The sequence below is a fragment of the Salvelinus fontinalis genome, chromosome 13 (assembly GCF_029448725.1).
Source record: "Salvelinus fontinalis isolate EN_2023a chromosome 13, ASM2944872v1, whole genome shotgun sequence".
NCBI classification, from domain to species: Eukaryota; Metazoa; Chordata; class Actinopteri; order Salmoniformes; family Salmonidae; genus Salvelinus; species Salvelinus fontinalis.
The window spans coordinates 1,171,697-1,194,538 of NC_074677.1; the positions used below are offsets into that span (position 1 = coordinate 1,171,697).

The following is a 22,842-nucleotide window of genomic DNA, read 5'->3' on the forward strand; positions in this document are numbered from 1 at the left end:
GGAAACACGACTCTGATGGAAACAAGACTCTGATGGAAACACGACTCTGATGGAAACACGACTCTGATGGAAACACGACTCTGGAAACACGTCTCTGATGGAAACACGACTCTGATGGAAACACGACTCTGATGGAAACACGACTCTGGAAACACGTCTCTGATGGAAACACGTCTCTGATGGAAACACGACTCTGATGGAAACACGACTCTGATGGAAACACGTCTCTGATGGAAACACGACTGTGATGGAATCACGTCTCTGATGGAAACACGACTCTGATGGAAACACGACTCTGATGGAAACACGTCTCTGGAAACACGTCTCTGATGGAAACACGACTCTGATGGAAACACGTCTCTGATGGAAACACGACTCTGATGGAAACACGTCTCTGATGGAAACACGACTCTGTAAACACGTCTGATGGAAACACGTCTCTGATGGAAACACGTCTCTGATGGAAACAAGACTCTGATGGAAACACGTCTCTGATGGAAACACGTATCTGGAAACACGACTCTGATGGAAACACGACTCTGATAGAAACACGACTCTGATAGAAACACGTCTCTGATGGAAACACGACTCTGATGGAAACACGACTCTGATGGAAACACGTCTCTGATGGAAACACGTCTCTGATGGAAACACGTCTCTGATGGAAACACGACTCTGATGGAAACACGACTCTGATGGAATCACGTCTCTGATGGAAACACGACTCTGATGGAAACACGACTCTGATGGAAACACGACTCTGGAAACACGTCTCTGATGGAAACACGACTCTGATGGAAACACGTCTCTGATGGAAACACGTCTCTGATGGAAACACGACTCTGATGGAAACAAGTCTCTGATGGAAACACGACTCTGATGGAAACACGACTCTGATGGAAACACGACTCTGGAAACACGTCTCTGATGGAAACACGACTCTGATGGAAACACGTCTCTGATGGAAACACGTCTCTGATGGAAACACGACTCTGATGGAAACAAGTCTCTGATGGAAACACGACTCTGATGGAAACAAGTCTCCTGCTCAACACAAAGTCAATCACAGTCATACTGGTACTTCAGAGCTGTTTATTTATTGTCATACAAGTTTAATCATCAACGATTTAAGAATAACGGACAATAGAAGAAAAAAAAAATATGGACTGTAAACTTATAATCATCAACCAGCCTTACAGGTCCAGAGTCTGTCTCAGTGGGTGACATCATTTGTTTATAGGTTTCTCATAGAGGCTGCGTTTACACATGCATGTCAATTCTGATTTGTTGCCAGTAATTAGTCATTTTTGATCGATCAGATCCGCTCCTTTGCCATTAATTGGAATGCAAAAAATAATAATGAAAGTGATGCAGGCAGATGTTGGTTTGGGATTGGTTACTTTCTGTATCGATATACGCCTCATCTCAATAATGTCCAATGCGTTTCAATGGCTGGAGGGAGAAATAGTGACGGCGAAATGCTGCTATCGCAAACACACCTCTGTAACATCAGATTTCAAATGTAACATCAGAGGTAAGATCAACATCAGTCCTAATTTAGTTTGGTATTGGCCTGTAGTGGGAGTTATGTTGTCAGGGTGGCAGAATTTCACTAATTTTCCAAACAGTTCCAGGTTTTTCCAGAAATCCTGGCTGGAGGATAACGGATTACTTGCATGTTTGTTTCTGATTCTGGGCATCTTCTAGTTGGGATTCCTGGAAAACCTGGGAATGTTGGGGAATTTACTGGAATTTTGCAAATTAATTGTGTTTTTATTTTGATGTCTGTAAAGACCGGTCTGTTTTAAATCTAAATGAAGGTGTTCAGCTTGGCAATGATATGATAGGTTAATGATATGTGTGACTAATGATGGGTTAATGATATGTGCGACTAATGATTGGTTAATGATATGTATGACTAATGATGGGTTAATGATATTTGCGACTAATGATAGGTGAATGATATTTGTCTAATGATGGGTTAATGATATGTGTGACTAATGCTGGGTTAATGATATGTGTGACTAATGATAGGTTAATGACATGTGTGACTAATGATGGGTTAATGATATGTGCGACTAATGATAGGTTAATGAAATGTGTGACTAATGATGGGTTAATGATATGTGCGACTAATGATTGGTTAATGATATGTATGACTAATGATGGGTTAATGATATTTGCGACTAATGATGGGTTAATGATATGTGTGACTAATGCTGGGTTAATGATATGTGTGACTAATGATAGGTTAATGACATGTGTGACTAATGATGGGTTAATGATATGTGCGACTAATGATAGGTGAATGATATTTGTCTAATGATGGGTTAATGATATGTGTGACTAATGCTGGGTTAATGATATGTGTGACTAATGATAGGTTAATGACATGTGTGACTAATGATGGGTTAATGATATGTGCGACTAATGATAGGTTAATGATATGTGTGACTAATGATGGGTTAATGATATGTGTGACTAATGATGGGTTAATGATACGTGTGACTAATGATAGGTTAATGATATGTGTGACTAATGCCGGGTTAATGATATGTGTGACTAATGCTGGGTTAATGATATGTGTGACTAATGCCGGGTTAATGATATGTGTGACTAATGCTGGGTTAATGATATGTGTGACTAATGATGGGTTAATGATATGTGTGACTAATGATAGGTTAATGATATGTGTGACTAATGATGGGTTAATGATATGTGACTAATGTCGGGTTAATGATATGTGACTAATGATGGGTTAATGATATGTGTGACTAATGTCGGGTTAATGATATGTGACTAATGATGGGTTAATGATATGTGTGACTAATGATGGGTTAATGATATGTGTAACTAATGATAGGTTAATGATATGTGTGACTAATGATGGGTTAATGATATGTGTGACTAATGATAGGTTAATGACATGTGTGACTAATGATGGGTTAATGATATGTGCGACTAATGAAGGGTTAATGATATGTGTGACTAATGATGGGTTAATGACATGTGTGACTAATGATAGGTTAATGACATGTGTGACTAATGATGGGTTAATGATATGTGCGACCAATGATGGGTGAATGATATGTGACTAATGATGGGTTAATGATATGTGTGACTAATGCTGGGTTAATGATATGTGTGACTAATGATAGGTTAATGACATGTGTGACTAATGATGGGTTAATGATATGTGCGACTAATGATAGGTGAATGATGTGTGACTAATGATGGGTTAATGATATGTGTAACTAATGATAGGTTAATGATATGTGTGACTAATGCCGGGTTAATGATATGTGTGACTAATGATAGGTTAACGATATGTGTGACTAATGCCGGGTTAATGATATGTGTGACTAATGCCGGGTTAATGATATGTGTGACTAATGCCGGGTTAATGATATGTGTGACTAATGATAGGTTAATGATATGTGTGACTAATGATGGGTTAATGATATGTGTGACTAATGATGGGTTAATGATACGTGTGACTAATGATGGGTTAATGATATGTGTGACTAATGATAGGTTAATGATATGTGACTAATTATGGGTTAATGATATGTGCGACTAATGATGGGTTAATGATATGTGTGACTAATGATAGGTTAATGATATGTGTGACTAATGCCGGGTTAATGATATGTGTGACTAATGATAGGTTAATGATATGTGCGACTAATGCCGGGTTAATGATATGTGTGACTAATGATAGGTTATTGATATGGGTGACTAATGATGGGTTAATGATATGTGTGACTAATGCCGGGTTAATGATATGTGTGACTAATGCTGGGTTAATGATGTGTGACTAATGATGGGTTAATTTTATGTGTAACTAATGATAGGTTAATGATATGTGTGACTAATGATGGGTTAATGATATGTTTGACTAATGATAGGTTAATGATATGTGTGACTGATGATGGGTTAATGATATGTGTGACTAATGATAGGTTAATGATATGTGTAACTAATGATAGGTGAATGATATGTTTGACTAATGATAGGTTAATGATATGTGTAACTAATGATAGGTTAATGATATGTGTGACTAATGCATGGTTAATGATATGTGTGACTAATGCCGGGTTAATGATGTATGTGACTAATGCTGAGTTAATGATATGTGTGACTAATGCCGGGTTAATGATATGACTAGACATACTTCAGAAACGTTAAATCTTGATATGGTTTGTAAATGTTTGTTTATTACCAGAAGTGATCATGATACAGCATTAAACAGGTAACTGCCAAAATAAAGGAAACACCAACATAAAATGTTTTTAATAGGGTGTTGTGCAACAACACAAACCACCAGAACAGCTTTGAAATAACTTGGCATAGCTTCTACAAGTGTCTGGAACTCTACTGGAGGGATCTCCCATAACTGTTCAACTGGGTTGAGATCTAGTGACAGACACACACACACACCCTTTGCAACCCCTCTTTCAAAGTAAGAGATCTCTTCTTCTAGACATGGTAACCAAAATAATGGGCAACTGGTCATTTATATACATGACCCTAAGCATGATGGGATGTTAATTGCATAATTACCACACCTGTGTAGGAGCACCTGCTTTCATTTACTCATTAACTCAAGTGTTTCCTTTATTTTGGCAGTTACTTGTGTATCATATAATCACAAATAATGACTGCGAAAGATCAACCCCATTCTGTTAAAGCTAGCTAACGAAGCTAGTTAACGAATCTAGTTAACGAAGCTAGTTAACGAAGCTAGCTAACGAAGCTAGTTAACGAAGCTAGCTAACGAAGTGTGGTGTTGTAACCAGCTAACGAAGCTAGTTAACGAAGCTAGCTAACGAAGTCTGGTGTTGTAACCAGCTAACGAAGCTAGCTAACGAAGCTAGCTAATGAAGTGTGGTGTTGTAACCAGCTAAAGACGTGTGGTGTTGGAGATAGTTAAAGACGTGTGGTGTTGGAGATAGTTAAAGACGTGTGGTGTTGGAGATAGTTAAAGACGTGTGGTGGTGGAGATAGTTAAAGACGTGTGGTGTTGGAGATAGTTAAAGACGTGTGGTGGTGGAGATAGTTAAAGACATGTGGTGTTGGAGATAGTTAAAGACGTGTGGTGGTGGAGATAGTTAAAGACATGTGGTGTTGGAGATAGTTAAAGACGTGTGGTGTTGGAGATAGTTAAAGACGTGTGGTGTTGGAGATAGTTAAAGACGTGTGGTGTTGGAGATAGTTAAAGACGTGTGGTGGTGGAGATAGTTAAAGACGTGTGGTGGTGGAGATAGTTAAAGACGTGTGGTGGTGGAGATAGTTAAAGACGTGTGGTGTTGGAGATAGTTAAAGACGTGTGGTGTTGGAGATAGTTAAAGACGTGTGGTGTTGGAGATAGTTAAAGACGTGTGGTGTTGGAGATAGTTAAAGCCGTGTGGTGTTGGAGCCGGTTAAAGACGTGTGGTGTTGGAGATAGTTAAAGACGTGTGGTGTTGGAGACAGTTAAAGACGTGTGGTGTTGGAGATAGTTAAAGACGTGTGGTGTTGGAGATAGTTAAAGACGTGTGGTGTTGGAGATAGTTAAAGACGTGTGGTGTTGGAGATAGTTAAAGACGTGTGGTGTTGGAGATAGTTAAAGACGTGTGGTGTTGGAGATAGTCATATAGAATGTTGGAGTCCTCTAGTGGACAAAGGGCTATCTTAGCATGGGCAGCGCCATTGAGTGCTTCGGCAGGGATCAGGCAATCGTGAAGAAGAAATGGACTACTTTGAAAAAGCAAATGCTGTCACAGACGCTATAACGACACAGATACAAAGAAGAGCTCTCTATCTATCTCTCTTCAGCTAGCTAACACAGCCAACTAATGAAAAAGCTAACAACGTGTGGTGTTGGAGCTAGCTAACGAAGTTATCTCAGTTTGCCAACAGAGATAGCTAAAAAGCTAGCTAACAAATTGTACCTATAGACTCACCTGACACACATCAAAATCTACCAATCTTCTCTAGACCTTTCTGATCTGCAGCATGCCACCAACACTACAACAAACCACTGGCCTCCTCCAAGTTTTTTTTCTCTCCATTGAAATCATTTTGAAATCTCCAAAAATTAAAGATGAGATCTGGAAAATGGAAAAAAAAAATGAAAAAAAGTATTACCAAAAAATTCCGTACTTACACAGTATATACATTGCCTTGTGCTAACGCCCTCCAAAAGGTGTATCGATAAGATAAGGGCGGTGGGAACTCCTTTAAAAATAGATAAATTGGCTAATATAAGTAGTGAAGGATAATATACACATGTGAAGTTATAAGGGATCCTAAAATCGAACAACATCTTTCACTATTAAACACATTTAGCAGATGGAATATACAGCCGTATGCACAAGGAAAGAACCGTATTAACAAAACTTAAGATAAAAGACAAATGATACTGTTTGTAAATAAGAACCCTGGCTGGTCTGTTATTATGTTGAATAAACCATACGTTTTATTTGATCAGGATTTAATTAGGGAAAGCCAATTTCTCTGCTCTTATTTGAACTAGGGTTGTAAAAATAAATGGCAAAGTAACACATGTTCACGCTGGTGGTTGTTGTGCTTCGGTATTAGTCTTTTCTGTTGAGTGTTTTCTTTTTTTGGGGGGGGGGGGGGGGGAGTCACACAGCTTGGCTAAAATAGAGCTCTCACACAATGTTTTCAACGCTCCATCCAAGGCCAAGTATTGTCCCAAACTCTAAAATATAAAACTTTTTTTTATTTTATTTAAATAAAAGAACCCTAAACTAGTCCAACTTCTAATATCCGTACAACGCAGCACTACTACCCAAATACGGCGTGGTTCTACATCCCCATGGCAACCGATGATGCTGTAGAAAGATACTAAGTTGCCGTGGCGACACTGTTAAGCGGGTTTCTGAACAGGAACATACAAACAAACGGTTACATCATGGATACACAGACAGCACGAATAAATTAACATGATTAACACGATTGTGCATAATAAAAAGCAAGACATTAATTGATTGATTGTTGTTTCATTTGATATAAACCTTTCACCCCTGCATCGATTTAGTACATTTTTGGTATTCAGAATTATACTGAGTGTCATTAAGGATCAGTTGGTTTTAAAGACCCCCATATGGAAACATGATGAACAAAATACACAGATATCGTATCTCACAACACAAAACCTCTGTCTTATCGTACAACGGGGCTTCTTCTCCTGCGTACAGCTGGTTTTGTACAAAACCTTTGTCATTTCGTACCGTACAGGGCGCAACTTCTCCTGTTTCCAAGTCTATAGTTCTCTTCAATACAATTTTAGTCAATATTGAAGTGGACAGTGAAGGGTAGAGTGAAGGGTAGAGTGAAGGGGACAGTGAAGGGGACAGTGAAGGGGACAGTGAAGGGTAGAGTGAAGGGGACAGTGAAGGGGACAGTGAAGGGGACAGTGAAGGGGTCAGTGAAGGGGACAGGGAAGGGGACAGTGAAGGGGTCAGTGAAGGGGTCAGTGAAGGGGACAGTGAAGGGGACAGTGAAGGGTAGAGTGAAGGGTAGAGTGAAGGGGACAAGGAAGGGGACAGTGAAGGGGACAGTGAAGGGAAAGGGGAAGGGGACAGTGAAGGGGACAGTGAAGGGGTCAGTGAAGGGGTCAGTGAAGGGTAGAGTGAAGGGTAGAGTGAAGGGGACAAGGAAGGGGACAAAGAAGGGGACAAGGAAGGGGAGAGTGAAGGCGACAGTGAAGGGGACAGTGAAGGGGCCAGTGAAGGGGAAGGGGACAGTGAAGGGGAAGGGGACAGTGAAGGGGAAGGGGACAGTGAAGGGGTCAGTGAAGGGGATAGTGAAGGGGAAGGGGACAGTGAAGGGGAAGGGGACAGTGAAGGGGAAGGGGTCAGTGAAGGGGAAGGGGACAGTGAAGGGGAAGGGGACAGTGAAGGGGTCAGTGAAGGGGATAGTGAAGGGGACAGTGAAGGGGAAGGGGACAGTGAAGGGGACAGTGAAGGGGAAGGGGACAGTGAAGGGGAAGGGGACAGTGAAGGGGAAGGGGACAGTGAAGGGGCCAGTGAAGGGGTCAGTGAAGGGGTCAATGAAGGGGATAGTGAAGGGGAAGGGGACAGTGAAGGGGAAGGGGACAGTGAAGGGGAAGGGGACAGTGAAGGGGAAGGGGACAGTGAAGGGAAAGGGGACAGTGAAGGGAAAGGGGACAGTGAAGGGGAATGGGACAGTGAAGGGGAAGGGGACAGTGAAGGGGATAGGGAAGGGGAAGGGGACAGTGAAGGGGATAGGGAAGGGGATTGGGGACAGTGAAGGGGACAGATCGTGTAAGTATCACGTTCAGTCTGAAAGACATAAGGCTTAACCAGAACACATATTAATTGAAATAAAAAACTAAAACATACAAGTGAAGATGTTTAATTAACTGCCTAGAAGCTTTGAAATGACGGTTTAAATGAAAAGAAGCCAGAAAGGAAAAACAGTATATCATCATCAGTATAACTGAATGACATACAGTAGTTATAACAGGTGTATGTCATCATCAATGTAACTGAATGACATAAAGTAGTTATAACAGGTGTATGTCACCATCAGTATAACTGAATGACATACAGTAGTTATAACAGGTGTATGTCACCATCAGTATAACTGAATGACATACAGTAGTTATAACAGGTGTATGTCATCATCAATGTAACTGAATGACATACAGTAGTTATAACAGGTGTATGTCATCATCAGTGTAACTGAATGACATACAGTAGTTATAACAGGTGTATGTCACCATCAGTGTAAATTAATGACATAAAGTAGTTATAATAGGTGTATGTCACCGTCAGTGTAAATTAATGACACAAAGTAGTTATAACAGGTGTCTGTCACCATCAGTGTAACTGAATGACATAAAGTAGTTATAATAGGTGTTTGTCACCATCAGTATAAATTAATGACATACAGTAGTTATAACAGGTGTATGTCACCATCAGTATAAATTATTGACACAAAGTAGTTATAACAGGTGTCTGTCACCATCAGTGTAAATTAATGACATAAAGTAGTTATAACAGGTGTATGTCACCATCAGTATAAATTAATGACATAAAGTAGTTATAACAGGTGTATGTCATCATCAGTGTAAATTAATGACATAAAGTAGTTATAACAGGTGTATGTCACCATCAGTATAAATTAATGACATAAAGTAGTTATAACAGGTGTATGTCATCATCAGTGTAAATTAATGACATAAAGTAGTTATAACAGGTGTATGTCACCATCAGTATAAATTAATGACATAAAGTAGTTATAACAGGTGTATGTCATCATCAGTGTAAATTAATGACATAAAGTAGTTATAACAGGTGTATGTCACCATCAGTGTAACTGAATGACATAAAGTAGTTATAACAGGTGTATGTCACCATCAGTATAAATGAATGACATAAAGTAGTTATAACATTGCTGACTGGCAGAGTGGAAATGAAAGCCTTATATTTAGGCACCATGTAAACAACAGGGAATGTGAGTTGTGGACAGGGAGTGTGTGGTTTTGAGGAATCCAGTTACGTGGTGTTAATAAAGAGTTGGAAGTGGTCTCGTGGATATGCAGATTCTCAGGCTTTTATTGAGCAGATAAAATATCAATCATAAAAAAATAAAAAGGCAACATCCCCAGACAGCCAATAGGGCGCGGCCTTTAAAAATGAAAGCCGGCAACGTAAACCAGGGCGGTTGGACAAAAAGACGTGAAGGATGGAATGATAACAAAGTAGAACAAAAAGGCCAGCAGGAGAGGGGGATGATGGGAAAAAGAAGGAGTATTTCCTCTCTGCATACTGCCCAGGGGGTTTCCTCAGTGAGGCAGCAGGGGCAGTGGAGAGAGAAATATATATAGAGAGAGAGAGATAAAGAGAGAGAGAGAGAGAGAGAGAGAGAGAGAGAGAGAGAGAGAGAGGGGTGAAGAGAAAGAGAGAGATAAAGAGAGAGAGGGAGAGAGAGAGAGAGATTAAAATAAAGACAGAGAGGTGAAGAGGGAGAGAGAGAGAAATGTGACGAGAGAGAGAAATGAAGAGAGAGAGAGAGAAAGAGGTGAAGAGGAAAGAGATAGCTAGAGAGATTAGGGGATAGAGTGAGTGAGAGGCAGAGTTCTCCTCAGCACGTGTGGGGGCAGCAGATCAGAGCGCCCTCTACAGTCTAGATAAAGTACTCCTTCTTCTCCTCAGCATGTGTGTTGCCCTCTGCGTTGATGATAGCCGTATCAGCATCAGGCGCGTCGTCCGCTCCTTTGGCCTCGTTGGTCAGGTACGTTCCTATTGGACAACAGACAGGAAGACAATATTTTGAGGTATGTTCCTATTGGACAACAGACAGGAAGACAATATTTTGAGGTATGTTCCTATTGGACAACAAACAGGAAGACAATACGTGAGGAGACAAAAGTTTTGAAACATTTGGAAACCTGTCTTGCTCCATTGTAGTCAGTGATAATCCTGTTTTTTTTATGTCTTTGTTTAACGTGACGGTCCTTCGAGCCGAATAGGAAACATTGTCCCGGGACAGCTGCTTGATGATCGTCAAGTGGGCTATAACCTCTGGTCATAGTTGATCTGTTGTGATAGTATTTGGTGTGTTACCTTCGTGCCTGGTCAGGTATACCTGGTTATTGTAATTGGGCTACAGACACTATATAGTTGGTCAGGTCTTAGATGTGTTGGTGTGTTACTAAATGGTGGCCTACCTTTATGCCTGACTATGTAACTGATTATAAATAGGAGGACAAACTGGAAAGACAAAGATAATTGGTCAGGTGTTTCACATATAGCAGGTGTTTCACAGGTGTTGTGTGTTACAGATAACGTCAGGTATCCTATCTCTCTGACAGACCAGGTAACTGACTATTAAACAGGTGAGGTGTCCTGTCTCTCTGACAGACCAGGTAACTGACTATTAAACAGTGGGTGAGGTGTCCTATCTCTCTGACAGACCAGGTAACTGACTATTAAACAGTGGGTAAGGTGTCCTATCTCTCTGACAGACCAGGTAACTGACTATTAAACAGGTGAGGTGTCCTATCTCTCTGACAGACCAGGTAACTGACTATTAAACAGGTGAGGTATCCTATCTCTCTGACAGACCAGGTAACTGACTATTAAACAGGTGAGGTGTCCTGTCTCTCTGACAGACCAGGTAACTGACTATTAAACAGTGGGTGAGGTGTCCTATCTCTCTGACAGACCAGGTAACTGACTATTAAACAGTGGGTGAGGTGTCCTATCTCTCTGACAGACCAGGTAACTGACTATTAAACAGGTGAGGTGTCCTATCTCTCTGACAGACCAGGTAACTGACTATTAAACAGTGGGTGAGGTGTCCTATCTCTCTGACAGACCAGGTAACTGACTATTAAACAGGTGAGGTATCCTATCTCTCTGACAGACCAGGTAACTGACTATTAAACAGTGGGTGAGGTGTCCTATCTCTCTGACAGACCAGGTAACTGACTATTAAACAGGTGAGGTATCCTATCTCTCTGACAGACCAGGTAACTGACTATTAAACAGTGGGTAAGGTGTCCTATCTCTCTGACAGACCAGGTAACTGACTATTAAACAGGTGAGGTGTCCTGTCTCTCTGACAGACCAGGTAACTGACTATTAAACAGTGGGTGAGGTGTCCTATCTCTCTGACAGACCAGGTAACTGACTATTAAACAGGTGAGGTGTCCTATCTCTCTGACAGACCAGGTACCTGACTATTAAACAGGTGAGGTATCCTATCTCTCTGACAGACCAGGTAACTGACTATTAAACAGGTGAGGTGTCCTGTCTCTCTGACAGACCAGGTAACTGACTATTAAACAGTGGGTGAGGTGTCCTATCTCTCTGACAGACCAGGTAACTGACTATTAAACAGGTGAGGTGTCCTATCTCTCTGACAGACCAGGTACCTGACTATTAAACAGGTGAGGTATCCTATCTCTCTGACAGACCAGGTAACTGACTATTAAACAGGTGAGGTGTCCTGTCTCTCTGACAGACCAGGTAACTGACTATTAAACAGTGGGTGAGGTGTCCTATCTCTCTGACAGACCAGGTAACTGACTATTAAACAGGTGAGGTGTCCTGTCTCTCTGACAGACCAGGTAACTGACTATTAAACAGTGGGTGAGGTGTCCTATCTCTCTGACAGACCAGGTAACTGACTATTAAACAGTGGGTGAGGTGTCCTATCTCTCTGACAGACCAGGTAACTGACTATTAAACAGGTGAGGTGTCCTATCTCTCTGACAGACCAGGTAACTGACTATTAAACAGGTGAGGTGTCCTATCTCTCTGACAGACCAGGTAACTGACTATTAAACAGTGGGTGAGGTGTCCTATCTCTCTGACAGACCAGGTAACTGACTATTAAACAGGTGAGGTGTCCTATCTCTCTGACAGTCCAGGTAACTGACTATTAAACAGGTGAGGTGTCCTATCTCTCTGACAGACCAGGTAACTGACTATTAAACAGTGGGTAAGGTATCCTATCTCTCTGACAGACCAGGTAACTGACTATTAAACAGTGGGTAAGGTGTCCTATCTCTCTGACAGACCAGGTACCTGACTATTAAACAGTGGGTGAGGTGTCCTATCTCTCTGACAGACCAGGTACCTGACTATTAAACAGTGGGTGAGGTGTCCTATCTCTCTGACAGACCAGGTACCTGACTATTAAACAGTTGGTGAGGTGTCCTATCTCTCTGACAGACCAGGTACCTGACTATTAAACAGTGGGTAAGGTGTCCTATCTCTCTGACAGACCAGGTAACTGACTATTAAACAGGTGAGGTATCCTATCTCTCTGACAGACCAGGTAACTGACTATTAAACAGTTGGTGAGGTGTCCTATCTCTCTGACAGACCAGGTACCTGACTATTAAACAGGTGAGGTGTCCTGTCTCTCTGACAGACCAGGTAACTGACTATTAAACAGGTGAGGTGTCCTATCTCTCTGACAGACCAGGTAACTGACTATTAAACAGTGGGTAAGGTATCCTATCTCTCTGACAGACCAGGTAACTGACTATTAAACAGGTGAGGTGTCCTATCTCTCTGACAGACCAGGTAACTGACTATTAAACAGTGGGTAAGGTGTCCTATCTCTCTGACAGACCAGGTAACTGACTATTAAACAGGTGAGGTGTCCTATCTCTCTGACAGACCAGGTAACTGACTATTAGACAGGTGAGGTGTCCTATCTCTCTGACAGACCAGGTAACTGACTATTAAACAGGTGAGGTGTCCTATCTCTCTGACAGACCAGGTAACTGACTATTAAACAGGTGAGGTATCCTATCTCTCTGACAGACCAGGTAACTGACTATTAAACAGTTGGTGAGGTGTCCTATCTCTCTGACAGACCAGGTACCTGACTATTAAACAGTGGGTGAGGTGTCCTATCTCTCTGACAGACCAGGTAACTGACTATTAAACAGTGGGTGAGGTGTCCTATCTCTCTGACAGACCAGGTAACTGACTATTAAACAGGTGAGGTGTCCTATCTCTCTGACAGACCAGGTAACTGACTATTAAACAGTGGGTAAGGTGTCCTATCTCTCTGACAGACCAGGTAACTGACTATTAGACAGTCAATAGATAAAGTGTTTTAGATACAGGTGGTCAGGTGTCCAACTATCAGGAGACCTGTAGTCAGGTGTGTTACTATCAGGAGACCTGTAGTCAGGTGTGTTACTATCAGGAGACCTGTAGTCAGGTGTGTTACTATCAGGAGACCTGTAGTCAGGTGTGTTACTATCAGGAGACCTGTAGTCAGGTGTGTTACTATCAGGAGACCTATAGTCAGGTGTGTTACTATCAGGAGACCTGTTGTCAGGTGTGTTACTATCAGGAGACCTGTTGATGGGTGTGTTACTATCAGGAGACCTGTTGATGGGTGTGTTAGTATCAGGAGACCTGTAGTCAGGTGTGTTACTATCAGGAGACCTGTAGTCAGGTGTGTTACTATCAGGAGACCTGTAGTCAGGTGTGTTACTATCAGGAGACCTGTTGTCAGGTGTGTTACTATCAGGAGACCTGTAGTCAGGTGTGTTATCTCTATGTGTTTTACAGGTGTTGTGTGTAACAGGTACTGTCACATGTTTTACCTTTATGCCTGGCCAGGTAGCGTCCCAAAAAGATGATTAGACACAAGGTAACGAAGACCACCACAGCCACCACTCCACCAATCAGAGCATGGTCTGGTCCACGCTGCCCCATGGCGTTGGGATCTGGAGAGAGTAGGGAAGGAGAAGAGGGGGAGGAGGGGGAGGGAGAGGAGGGAAGGAGAAGAGGGAGAGGGAGGGAGGGAGGGAGGGAGGGAGGAAGGGAGGGAGGGAGGGAGGGAGGGAGGGAGGGGGGGAGGGAGGGAGGGAGGGAGGGAGGGAGGGAGGGAGGGAGGGAGGGAGAGGAGGGGGTAAGGAGATAAGGGGAGGGAGGTTGAGTTTTCTGATCTTTGTTTTATCTCTCAGATATAGGACAACTTCCTTTTGATTTTAGTATTGTCTCCGTTCTAGACTACCACTGGTCCACCTTTAGAGGCTAGACCTGTTATGCTATGATAATGGTTATCCCCAGACACACCTGCATACACACGGACCTGCATACACACACACCTGCGTACATAAACACACATCTGCGTACGTACACACACACACCTGCGTACGTACACACACACCTGCGTACGTACACACACACCTGCGTACACATACACACACACCTGCGTACACACACACACACCTGCGTACATACACACACACACACCTGCGTACACATACACACACACCTGCGTACACATACACACACCTGCGTACATACACACACACACACACCTGCGTACACATACACACACACCTGCATACACATACACACACCTGCGTACATACACACACACACACACACACCTGCGTACATACACACACACCTGCGTACATACACACACACCTGCGTACACATACACACACACCTGCGTACATACACACACACCTGCGTACATACACACAGACCTGCATACGTACACACACCACCTCTACCTATGTATGTAAGTATATGGATAAAATCCGTGTGGTTCCTCCTTCTGAAAATCATCTGTGGCACGACCTCATCCAGGCCACAGTACTTATAAAAACATGGCTAGTATGTGCTAAATGAGGTTTTTCTTGTTACTAAAGCTAATTATACAGTTTCACCGGGTCATCTAATTCACAGCAACAGGGGACACGTTGAAATAGGCTCTGGCTTTATTCTCGAAATTAATTCTATAAATATTGCCACTTTATTCACAACAGTATATTTAGACTTTATTTTTAAAAAGTGCCACCAACCGTCGCTGTTTATTTAACTGCCTCTTGAAGCAGAAAATATCAGTTAATGTAGAAAAATCATCAAGATGAGTCCAGTTATTAGTGGAAGAAGGAAGAAGACTACAGACCATGTTCAGTGTTATCAGGAAGAAGACTACAGACCATGTTCAGTGTTATCAGGGAGAAGACCTGACTACAGACCATGTTCAGTGTTATCAGGGAGAAGACTACAGACCATGTTCAGTGTCATCAAGAAGAAGACTACAGACCATGTTCAGTGTTATCAGGAAGAAGACTACAGACCATGTTCAGTGTTATCAGGAAGAAGACAAGACTACAGACCATGTTCAGTGTTATCAGGAAGAAGACCTGACTACAGACCATGTTCAGTGTTATCAGGAAGAAGACTACAGACCATGTTCAGTGTTATCAGGAAGAAGACTACAGACCATGTTCAGTGTTATCAGGGAGAAGACTACAGACCAGGTTCAGTGTTATCAGGAAGAAGACTACAGACCATGTTCAGTGTTATCAGGGAGAAGACTACAGACCAGGTTCAGTGTTATCAGGGAGAAGACTACAGACCAGGTTCAGTGTTATCAGGGAGAAGACTACAGACCAGGTTCAGTGTTATCAGGGAGAAGACTACAGACCAGGTTCAGTGTTATCAGGGAGAAGACTACAGACCAGGTTCAGTGTTATCAGGAAGAAGACTACAGACCATGTTCAGTGTTATCAGGGAGAAGACTACAGACCAGGTTCAGTGTTATCAGGGAGAAGACCTGACTACAGACCATGTTCAGTGTTATCAGGAAGAAGACTACAGACCATGTTCAGTGTTATCAGGAAGAAGACTACAGACCATGTTCAGTGTTATCAGGGAGAAGACTACAGACCATGTTCAGTGTTATCAGGGAGAAGACCTGACTACAGACCATGTTCAGTGTTATCAGGAAGAAGACTACAGACCATGTTCAGTGTTATCAGGGAGAAGACCTGACTACAGACCAGGTTCAGTGTTATCAGGAAGAAGACCTGACTACAGACCAGGTTCAGTGTTATCAGGAAGAAGACTACAGACCATGTTCAGTGTTATCAGGGAGAAGACTACAGACCATGTTCAGTGTTATCAGGAAGAAGACCTGACTACAGACCATGTTCAGTGTTATCAGGGAGAAGACTACAGACCAGGTTCAGTGTTATCAGGGAGAAGACTACAGACCATGTTCAGTGTTATCAGGAAGAAGACCTGACTACAGACCAGGTTCCGTGTTATCAGGGAGAAGACCTGACTACAGACCATGTTCAATGTTATCAGGGAGAAGACCTGACTACAGACCATGTTCAGTGTTATCAGGGAGAAGACCTGACTACAGACCAGGTTCAGTGTTATCAGGGAGAAGACTACAGACCAGGTTCAGTGTTATCAGGAAGAAGACTACAGACCATGTTCAGTGTTATCAGGAAGAAGACTACAGACCATGTTCAGTGTTATCAGGAAGAAGACCTGACTACAGACCAGGTTCAGTGTTATCAGGGAGAAGACCTGACTACAGACCATGTTCAGTGTTATCAGGAAGAAGACAAGACTACAGACCATGTTCAGTGTTATCAGGAAGAAGACATGACTACAGACCATGTTCAGTGTTATCAGGAAGAAGACCTGACTACAGACCATGTTCAGTGTTATCAGGAAGAAGACTACAGACCATGTTCAGTGTTATCAGGGAGAAGACTACAGACCATGTTCAGTGTTATCAGGGAGAAGACCTGACTACAGACCATGTTCAGTGTTATCAGGAAGAAGACTACAGACCATGTTCAGTGTTATCAGGAAGAAGACTACAGACCATGTTCAGTGTTTTCAGGAAGAAGACTACAGACCATGTTCAGTGTTATCAGGAAGAAGACTACAGACCATGTTCAGTGTTATCAGGAAGAAGACTACAGACCATGTTCAGTGTTATCAGGAAGAAGACTACAGACCATGTTCAGTGTTATCAGGAAGAAGACTACAGACCATGTTCAGTGTTATCAGGAAGAAGACCTGACTACAGACCATGTTCAGTGTTATCAGGAAGAAGACTACAGACCAGGTTCAGTGTTATCAGGAAGAAGACTACAGACCATGTTCAGTGTTATCAGGAAGAAGACCTGACTACAGACCATGTTCAGTGTTATCAGGAAGAAGACCTGACTACAGACCATGTTCAGTGTTATCAGGAAGAAGACTACAGACCATGTTCAGTGTTATCAGGGTGAAGACTACAGACCATGTTCAGTGTTATCAGGGAGAAGACTACAGACCATGTTCAGTATTATCAGGAAGAAGACCTGACTACAGACCATGTTCAGTGTTATCAGGAAGAAGACCTGACTACAGACCAGGTTCAGTGTTATCAGGAAGAAGACTACAGACCATGTTCAGTGTTATCAGGGAGAAGACTACAGACCATGTTCAGTGTTATCAGGGAGAAGACTACAAACCATGTTCAGTGTTATCAGGAAGAAGACAACAGACCAGGTTCAGTGTTATCAGGAAGAAGACTACAGACCAGGTTCAGTGTTATCAGGAAGAAGACTACAGACCATGTTCAGTATTTCAGGAAGAAGACTACAGACCATGTTCAGTGTTATCAGGAAGAAGACTACAGACCATGTTCAGTGTTATCAGGAAGAAGACTACAGACCATGTTCAGTGTTATCAGGAAGAAGACTACAGACCATGTTCAGTGTTATCAGGAAGAAGACCTGACTACAGACCATGTTCAGTGTTATCAGGAAGAAGACCTGACTACAGACCATGTTCAGTGTTATCAGAAAGAAGACTACAGACCAGGTTCAGTGTTATCAGGAAGAAGACTACAGACCAGGTTCAGTGTTATCAGGAAGAAGACTACAGACCATGTTCAGTGTTATCAGGAAGAAGACCTGACTACAGACCATGTTCAGTGTTATCAGGAAGAAGACTACAGACCATGTTCAGTGTTATCAGGGTGAAGACTACAGACCATGTTCAGTGTTATCAGGGAGAAGACTACAGACCATGTTCAGTATTATCAGGAAGAAGACCTGACTACAGACCATGTTCAGTGTTATCAGGAAGAAGACCTGACTACAGACCAGGTTCAGTGTTATCAGGAAGAAGACTACAGACCATGTTCAGTGTTATCAGGGAGAAGACTACAGACCATGTTCAGTGTTATCAGGGAGAAGACTACAAACCATGTTCAGTGTTATCAGGAAGAAGACAACAGACCAGGTTCAGTGTTATCAGGAAGAAGACTACAGACCAGGTTCAGTGTTATCAGGAAGAAGACTACAGACCATGTTCAGTGTTATTAGGGAGAAGACTACAGACCAGGTTCAGTGTTATCAGGAAGAAGACTACAGACCATGTTCAGTGTTATCAGGAAGAAGACAACAGACCAGGTTCAGTGTTATCAGGAAGAAGACTACAGACCATGTTCAGTGTTGTCAGGAAGAAGACTACAGACCATGTTCAGTGTTATCAGGAAGAAGACCTGACTACAGACCAGGTTCAGTGTTATCAGGAAGAAGACTAAAGACCATGTTCAGTGTTATCAGAAAGAAGACCTGACAGCAGACCATGTTCAGTGTTATCAGGGAGAAGACTACAGACCATGTTCAGTGTTATCAGGGAGAAGACCTGACTACAGACCAGGTTCAGTGTTATCAGGAAGAAGACTAAAGACCATGTTCAGTGTTATCAGAAAGAAGACCTGACTACAGACCATGTTCAGTGTTATCAGGGAGAAGACTACAGACCATGTTCAGTGTTATCAGGGAGAAGACCTGACTACAGATCAGGTTCCGTGTTATCAGGAAGAAGACTACAGACCATGTTCAGTGTTATCCGGGAGAAGACTACAGACCATGTTCAGTGTTATCAGGAAGAAGACTACAGACCATGTTCAGTGTTATCAGGGAGAAGACTACAGACCATGTTCAGTGTTATCAGAAAGAAGACCTGACTACAGACCAGGTTCAGTGTTATCAGGAAGAAGACTACAGACCAGGTTCAGTGTTATCAGGAAGAAGACTACATACCATGTTCAGTGTTATCAGAAAGAAGACCTGACTACAGACCAGGTTCAGTGTTATCAGGGAGAAGACTACAGACCATGTTCAGTGTTATCAGGGAGAAGACTACAGACCATGTTCAGTGTTATCAGGAAGAAGACTACAGACCAGGTTCAGTGTTATCAGGAAGAAGACATGACTACAGACCATGTTCAGTGTTATCAGGAAGAAGACAAGGAGAAGGGGACAGACCCATGTGCCAGATGGACAGGTCTAATCTCTAGGTTCACCACCACCTACTGATAAGGGAGGCCCATGTGCCAGATGGACAGGTATAATCTCTAGGTTCACCATCACCTACTGATAAGGAGACAGACCCATGTGCCAGATGGACAGGGATAATCTCTAGGTTCACCATCACCTACTGATAAGGGAGGCCCATGTGCCAGATGGACAGGGATAATCTCTAGGTTCACCATCACCTACTGATAAGGGAGGCCCATGTGCCAGATGGACAGGGATAATCTCTAGGTTCACCATCACCTACTGATAAGGGAGACCCATGTGCCAGATGGACAGGTATAATCTCTAGGTTCACCATCACCTACTGATAAGGGAGACCCATGTGCTAGATGGACAGGTATAATCTCTAGGTTCACCATCACCTACTGATAAGGAGACCCATGTGCTAGATGGACAGGTATAATCTCTAGGTTTCACCATCACCTACTGATAAGGGAGACCCATGTGCTAGATGGACAGGTATAATCTCTAGGTTCACCATCACCTACTGATAAGGCAGATCCATGTGCTAGATGGACAGGTATAATCTCTAGGTTCACCATCACCTACTGATAAGGGAGGCCCATGTGCCAGATGGACAGGTATAATCTCTAGGTTCACCATCACCTACTGATAAGGGAGACCCATGTGCTACATAGACAGGGATAATCTCTAGGTTCACCATCACCTACTGATAAGGCAGACCCATGTGCCAGATGGACAGGTATAATCTCTAGGTTCACCATCACCTACTGATAAGGGAGACCCATGTGCTAGATGGACAGGTATAATCTCTAGGTTCACCATCACCTACTGATAAGGGAGACCCATGTGCTAGATGGACAGGTATAATCTCTAGGTTCACCATCACCTACTGATAAGGGAGACCCATGTGCTAGATGGACAGGTATAATCTCTAGGTTCACCATCACCTACTGATAAGGGAGACCAATGTGCTAGATGGACAGGGATAATCTCTAGGTTCACCATCACCTACTGATAAGGGAGACCCATGTGCTAGATAGACAAGTATAATCTCTAGGTTCACCATCACCTACTGATAAGGGAGACCCATGTGCTAGATGGACAGGTATAATCTCTAGGTTCACCATCACCTACTGATAAGGGAGACCCATGTGCTAGATGGACAGGTATAATCTCTAGGTTCACCATCACCTACTGATAAGGGAGACCCATGTGCTAGATGGATAGGTATAATCTCTAGGTTCACCATCACCTACTGATAAGGGAGACCCATGTGCTAGATGGACAGGTATAATCTCTAGGTTCACCATCACCTACTGATAAGGGAGACCAATGTGCTAGATGGACAGGGATAATCTCTAGGTTCACCATCACCTACTGATAAGGGAGACCCATGTGCTAGATGGACAGGTATAATCTCTAGGTTCACCATCACCTACTGATAAGGGAGACCCATGTGCTAGATAGACAGGTATAATCTCTAGGTTCACCATCACCTACTGATAAGGGAGACCCATGTGCTAGATGGACAGGTATAATCTCTAGGTTCACCATCACCTACTGATAAGGGAGACCCATGTGCTAGATAGACAGGTATAATCTCTAGGTTCACCATCACCTACTGATAAGGGAGACCCATGTGCTAGATGGACAGGTATAATCTCTAGGTTCACCATTACCTACTGATAAGGGAGACCAATGTGCTAGATAGACAGGTATAATCTCTAGGTTCACCATCACCTACTGATAAGGGAGACCCATGTGCTAGATGGATAGGTATAATCTCTAGGTTCACCATCACCTACTGATAAGGGAGACCCATGTGCTAGATAGACAGGTATAATCTCTAGGTTCACCATCACCTACTGATAAGGAGACAGACCCATGTGCTAGATGGACAGGTATAATCTCTAGGTTCACCATCACCCACTGATAAGGGAGACCCATGTGCTAGATGGACAGGTATAATCTCTAGGTTCACCATCACCTACTGATAAGGAGACCCATGTGCTAGATGGACAGGTATAATCTCTAGGTTCACCATCACCTACTGATAAGGGAGACCCATGTGCTAGATGGACAGGTATAATCTCTAGGTTCACCATCACCTTCTGATAAGGAGACCCATGTGCTAGATGGACAGGTATAATCTCTAGGTTCACCATAATCTACTGATAAGGAGACCCATGTGCTAGATGGACAGGTATAATCTCTAGGTTCACCATTACCTACTGATAAGGGAGACCAATGTGCTAGATGGACAGGTATAATCTCTAGGTTCACCATCACCTACTGATAAGGGAGACCCATGTGCTAGATGGACAGGTATAATCTCTAGGTTCACCATCACCTACTGATAAGGGAGACCCATGTGCTAGATGGACAGGTATAATCTCTAGGTTCACCATCACCTACTGATAAGGGAGACCCATGTGCCAGATGGACAGGTATAATCTCTAGGTTCACCATCACCTACTGATAAGGGAGACCCATGTGCCAGATGGACAGTTATAATCTCTAGGTTCACCATCACCTACTGATAAGGGAGACCCATGTGCTAGATGGACAGGTATAATCTCTAGGTTCACCATCACCTACTGATAAGGGAGACCCATGTGCCAGATGGACAGTTATAATCTCTAGGTTCACCATCACCTACTGATAAGGGAGACCCATGTGCCAGATGGACAGTTATAATCTCTAGGTTCACCATCACCTACTGATAAGGAGACAGACCCATGTGCTAGATGGACAGGTATAATCTCTAGGTTCACCATCACCTACTGATAAGGAGACCCATGTGCTAGATGGACAGGGATAATCTCTAGGTTCACCATCACCTACTGATAAGGAGACAGACCCATGTGCTAGATGGACAGGGATAATCTCTAGGTTCACCATCACCTACTGATAAGGGAGACCCATGTGCTAGATGGACAGGTATAATCTCTAGGTTCACCATCACCTACTGATAAGGGAGACACATGTGCCAGATGGACAGGGATAATCTCTAGGTTCACCATCACCTACTGATAAGGGTCTCTGCATATAAATACTTAGGGATATGGTTGGACGATAAACTGTCTTTTAAAATGCATATTGACAAACTTTGTAAACGGCTAAAAATCAAGCTCGGCTTCCTCTATAGAAACAGGACATGTTTGTCCTCTACAAATAGAAGACACATTGTGCAAACTACTTTTATGTCTTTTATAGATTATGGG

The 22,842-nt window shown here is 42.8% G+C and overlaps 1 protein-coding gene across 2 annotated transcripts in view; it reads right to left on the reverse strand.

Moving 5' to 3' along the window:
* Positions 1-6,707: 6,707 nt before the first annotated feature.
* LOC129867902 (cell adhesion molecule 2-like) overlaps positions 6,708-22,842 on the reverse strand; it is a 172,294-nt gene continuing 156,159 nt past the window's right edge. For both annotated transcript variants that reach the window (XM_055941375.1, XM_055941374.1), the window contains 2 exons: positions 14,114-14,236; positions 6,708-10,277 (listed from right to left, as the gene is read on the reverse strand). In XM_055941375.1, coding sequence (XP_055797350.1) covers positions 10,162-10,277; positions 14,114-14,236 — 239 coding nt within the window. In that variant the 3' untranslated portion in view covers positions 6,708-10,161. The remainder of the gene's footprint in view (positions 10,278-14,113; positions 14,237-22,842) is intronic.